General features: G+C 40.5%; 1 protein-coding gene across 1 annotated transcript; it reads right to left on the reverse strand.

Moving 5' to 3' along the window:
* Positions 1-3,034: 3,034 nt before the first annotated feature.
* LOC125780171 (integrator complex subunit 6 homolog) lies at positions 3,035-4,506 on the reverse strand (the record flags this gene model as incomplete). Its single annotated transcript, XM_049461889.1, is given in 1 exon segment — positions 3,035-4,506. A coding segment is annotated over 1 exon segment (178 nt), but the record flags the coding sequence as incomplete, so codon positions are not given.
* Between the last annotated feature and the right edge of the window lie 1,647 nt (positions 4,507-6,153).

Genomic DNA, 6,153 nt, shown 5'->3' on the forward strand with positions numbered 1-6,153 from the left:
ATTAGGTTTAAGTGTGCCCCTTAAGGCCCCTCAGCGCTCTTATTGAACAAATAACCCGCTCACACCAAAAAATATATGCGAAACTAAGTTAATTAAATGGTCGTAGCAACTGTAGCACCTTAATGCACTTCTAAACGTACATACACACCTACTTCCAATGTGTATACGTGTATGTGTGTGTGTGTGTATGTGGCTTTCACGTTTGTAGTTTGTAGAAATATGCCCATCACACCCCATAAATCCCCTGCTTGCTGGGCAAAGAACAAAACGCAGTGGTGGTGGCAAACACATAAGAACTTGGAGAGTCAAGCCACAGTCAATGAGAGTGCGCAAAATCATGAGTAACGCTTTTGTTATTTAGCTACAGGGTGTTCGAGTGGGTTGCAGTCGCGCTGTACGAATATTTTCATAGACAAATTTTTGTCGATATTGCGACGGCGCAACTCGTTTCAAGCGGGCAATTTGTAGGCGAAAGCAAATCGAGTTGAGACAATGTGCATACATACATACACGTGTATATGGGTATGTACATAGAAATTATGTACATACATATTTTCATAGGAGAAGTATTAGCTTACTTTTGCCTATCAAAAAGTCGAGAAGTGGCTGCGGTTATGCGGGAATATTAAATGTGGTGGGGGCGGTCAGTGCGGTTGAGCAACCAAAAGATTATATACATATGTATGTACATACATACATACATATTTATATATTCATATATGCATGTGCGTACATCTACCGTTATAAGTTGATGCCTGTGGGTTGCGTCCAGCAGCGGTCAGCGCCTAGCGGTCAAATGGTTTTCCTTCCTGTGAAACGGCCTTGTGCGCGCGCGCTCTCGCCCACTATCTAACTCAAACGCATAGAAGCTCTATGCTTAACGCTCTCCGGTCGCTCTTCAAACTAGCAAGAACGCGCTGTTTTTAGCTACATTCGTTCGCTTTCGGCGAGAACACCCACCCACCCTGCTGCACTGAAGCGGCCAACCGCGCGCTGTTCACCGCTCGCCGTTCGCTTTGCCAACGCTTTCGCATGCACACACACACACATCCACTTTCATACACATTTGTTTGTATGTTGTTACGTATGCTCACGTAGAGAGCGCGCAAGGCTTGGCGTACGAATTGTTAGCCTACGTTTTGTGCGGTGCTTTAATGTTTCGTTTGTTTTGCTGCAAGCCGCTTGTAGCGCCGCTTCCCGCGTTCTCATCGCGGCGCTAACCATCACCAACGAACCATCGTCGACTGCTGTGACACTCGACTCGTCAGAGGATGTGTCGTTGACGTACATTGGCGCACAAGCACACATAGCACATACAAAAACATTTATGTATGTATGTAGTTATGTTTGTATATATTTATGTACATATGTATATTTATTTCGTTGTACATAATGACTTTGTTCTGTCGTGTGTGATGTCAGGGAAAATTCAATATATTAACTTGTGTATATACTCGTACTGTGGCAGTGGGTAGATCTTGCACATACATGCATGCATATATGTATACATATACACACATACAAACATTTATAGCTACATACATATATACATACATATGTATGTATATGTATACTTAGAAAATCCAGCTTACACTTGACTGCGTTTTCAGCTGTATGCAAGCGTGTGTTTGCATTTTTGTTGTTGTGTTCTGTTTAAGGAAGAATTGTGGAAAAGGAATACACGTATAAAGAATCCAAGACGTTGGCTCTGGAATCAGTGAATTTCATTTTCGCTTTTCGCATTTTCTTTACTTCTGGATGCTCGTTATTTATTTTGATTTTGATCTTATTGTATTTTTGTTTTTTATTCGATTTTCGCCTACTTCATTTGTTTGCAATGTATAGATATTTAAGTATATACAGTATTGTACAATATATGTATATGCAATTCGCCATCTAAATCACTTTGATTTTAACATTTCTGACAAAATAATGTTTGTATTTTGTTTTGAGCAAAATAAATTATGTTTTGAAGTATATACAGTAGTGTGCAAAATATATGCAATTTGGCATCGAAAGTACTTTAATTTTAGATTTTTTGACACGATAAAGTTTCTATTTTGTTTTGAAAAAAAATATATAGATTTTTAAGTATATATAGTAGTGTGCAAAATGTATGCAATTTGGAAGCGAAATTACTTTGATTTTAACATTTCTGATAAGATTATGTTTTTATTTTGTTTTGAACAAAATAAATTATGTTTTGAAGTATGTACATACATATATACAGTATTGTGCTAAATATATGCAATTTGGAAGCGAAATTACTTTGATTTTAGCATTTCTGACACAATACTGCTTATAATGTGTTTTGAGTAAAATAAATAATACTTTTAAGGTTTTTTTTCACCAAAAAAAAATATATATTAAAATATTCTCAATGATACGATTTTTTACAGTCTTAATCGATAGTTATAAACAAAATTATTGCAAAATTTCAAAAGCTCATCTTAAAAATTTTGGAGGTTAAGCCATTAGAAATTAGCGTAAGATATTACTGAGAAATCAGCTAACCGATTTTCTTCATCCTTTTTTATTATTAATTATTTTTCAATCATGTTTAACTCGAAAATATTAAAAAAAAACAATAATTTTTCCACAACAAATAAAAATTAAAAATAAACGAAGATTTTTAAAGCCTGATTTTCAAGGTTAGTGTCAGAATTCCCTGAATATCCTAATTCATCAACGACAAAAAATCCTATCGGGAGAATTAATGATAGCTTTGATTTCAGGTAAAAATTATAGTCAGGATCTTTTACTCCAATACAGAAATCAGAGACGACACGACGTACGGTAACCAACAATAGTCAATTATTTGTCGAGGCATAAAAATAATAATAATAATATTAATAATAATATAAAAATAAAATTTCAAAAGCTCGAAACCCCTATTTAAATTTTTTCACACATTAATATTTTGCACAACACTGTAGTTTACTCTACTATATAAATATATTTGCAAATAAACTGCATACAAATACATATGTATGTATGTATAAGTATGCATATAAACTTGCATATAAACACCTACCGACAGACAGGCCAATCTCCTCGGCTATTTGCGACCAAACCTTCATTTTCACTTCGACATTTTTATAATCAGGATTGTGTGTATTATAAACAACATCATACTTCTTAACGATATCAATGAATTCGGTTGTGTTGTCAGATGTCGTGGACGACTCGCTAGCGCCGCGTGGAGTCTTCATTTTGTGTGTGACAATTAATTTTAACGTTTTTATTTTTATTTTTGTTGCTTTTTTCTTAATTTCACCAAATTGTCTAATGACAACTACAATGCAGTGTTTATGTTTTAGCTGCAAGTTTGCGACTTGTTTGTTTTGATTAGCAGCACACAGTTGCACTACTTGACATTTGTTGTGTTTATCGAAAAATTTATCGGCGAAAATTCACTTGTTTGCGTTTTTATTTTGCCGGTTAATTGCAAAATATTTTAATTTTGTTTTCTTTTCGTGTTTTGTTGTGGTTTATTATTTATTAATTGTTTTGATACGCGCCGAAGAGATAATGGGTTGTATGTGAGCGCAGTAAATACAAATATGTATACGCATATGTTTGCACACTTGCTTCCGCGCACCTTCGACACAACTTGCTTTTGGCGTATTATTTGCAATTAGACGTTATTAGCGAGCATACGCACTACAAACACACGCGCATACTTATACATACACACTTAAATATGTTTATATATGTGTATGTACATATGTATTAATGTACATTAAAACGAGCACTCGCGCTCACCGTTGGCTTTGATGATGGTCTTTCACGGCACGCAGACCACAGTCAGCGAATATCGATTGCCCGACGGTGGCAAGACAGCACAGTAGCAATGCTGCGACTAGTTGACGGACAATGGCAACGGCAACGGCACAGGCAGCGGGGCTTCGCGTACGGCTATAACAGCGCTGATTACGAGCAAGCGAAGCGCATATACATAAGTACGTACGTATGAGTAGAGGCAAAATCGCTGTGACGAGGCAGCTGTAGCCGCGCAATAACAAAAGTACTAACCACAACAAGTACAACAACAACAGCGGCAGTGTAGCGCGTTGAGTAGCGCTTTCAATAGCGTTCAGTTGTTAGTGAATAAACAGGCGCACACCTAAGTGTGTACATATATGTATATAGTGTCTATATGCAGTTGCACATTAACGCCAAACGATCTGCTGCGATATGCATATATAATGTATATATAGATATGTGTATATGCATCTATAGGCCAAATACTGTTTTTTTTTATAACTCTGCCATAAACATAAGCACACACCACGCGCGTATATTTCTGTGATACAAAAACACCAACACAAATATATATGTATTCTACATACATATGTATGTATATCGCCACCGTATACACACACAATAGCCTAGTAGGCGCTGTCGTTTATATGTTTGTATGAATGTATGTATGTACCGCACTCGCTGACTGCCAGCGGACTCTGAACGTTGTGTGAATTTATCCGTACCGATGCGACCGCTCCGACAAAAGTTGGACACTTGAATGAGCTGAGCGCACGTACAACCACCGCGCAACGGTTCGACAGACACGAGCAGAGCTGAGACACAGGCAACAGCGCTGTGCACAAAACACACACACACGAAAACAAAAACAAAAATTGAAGCAAGCTAAAACAGCCGCACCAGCGACAGCCTCGGCAGAAGCAGCAGCGGCGGTGGCGACGGAAACGGCAACAGCGCCAGTGGAAGGCATGCAGCCAAAGCAACAATAACAACAACACCAAAGACAACAAGAACAGCGCCAACAACGATGCTTGGCAGTGACGATGACGACGACGACGACAAAAAGGCGGCCGCCAGCAACAACCATGCCATCAACGCAAGCCAGCAGCAGCACCGTACCACCAGCACCAGCACCATCATCAACAGCAGCAGTGGCAGCAGCAACAACAGTGCCATTGACAGCGGCAGCGTAAGCAACAAAAGCGTGTTAGTGTGGCAGCGGTGGAAGTGGCGGGCGGTTCAGCAGAGGAGGCAAATACCGATTGTGGAATAGTAGTGGCGTATTGCTAGCAAAGAAAAAACTAAAAAAAATAACAACAAGAACATGCTGTAGCACTGTAGCAGTCAACAATCAGTCAGTGGCAGTCAACGGCGGCTAAAAGTAGTGTTGTTGCCGAGACTGCGGATGGTGACGATGATGATGATGATAATGATGATAGCAATGATGATGAGAGTGTTGGCAGCGGCACTAACAGCAGCAACACGGCCTTCGCAAATAGCACAGGTGAGCCCAGGACGATGACGGGTTATTTTGTGCGCTTATGGTGTTACTGGAGCTGCTGGCGACATTATTGTTGCTGCTAATAAGCAATATTGTAGGCGCAAAGCGCTAAAATCATATACGCACTTTGTTAGTATGAACGATCAGAAGTAAGCGGTTAAAGACTAAGTCGTGCAGGCTGGCATGGAAACGCTTGGAAAGAATTTTCAGTGCGAACAACGTACAGAAACAGGCGGTATACGTATGCGCTGACGTCAAGCAGAAGTAATTGCTGCTATAAAGGATACACATACATACATATGTATGCACTTATGTGGTATATAGAAAAGAACAACTGCATGCGCAAGCTGTACCGTTGAGAGAAGTGCAACAACAATGCCGCGCACGACAACTTTACTGCGTCGTTATACATTGTGTGCGTCCGCCTCCACAAAATACACGACAAAGCGCGTTCGCACACCCAACCAAACAAGCAGCCAGCCAAACGGCCACACACCCAACCAAACAGCCAGCCAGCCAACCGTCCACACACTCGTGCGCTCATCAACAACGGGCGCTGCACACGGCTGCGACAAAGTTGACGGCGGCGACGACAACGCGCCGTTAAACATTTATTCGATCGACCGCTAAGGCAAAGCAAAACAAGCAACGAATGACGACCCCATCCAATGCAGCAGGCAAGCACTAAACTCAGCTAACAACAAATCCAACCGACCGACCGACCAACCGAAGCTGGTGCGCGCGCTTTATGGCGCCCCTAACGCTTTTCCTCGGCGTCGCCAATATGCTGCGCTCCCTTTAATGCGTGGCTGTTGGTTATGCGCCAGCTGAAGGCAAAACACAGAGCGCGCCATATAGCCACAGCTAAGCGACGGATGAGGCGAGGT

This window comes from Bactrocera dorsalis, unplaced genomic scaffold (genome assembly GCF_023373825.1).
Source record: "Bactrocera dorsalis isolate Fly_Bdor unplaced genomic scaffold, ASM2337382v1 BdCtg154, whole genome shotgun sequence".
Taxonomy (NCBI): domain Eukaryota; kingdom Metazoa; phylum Arthropoda; class Insecta; order Diptera; family Tephritidae; genus Bactrocera; species Bactrocera dorsalis.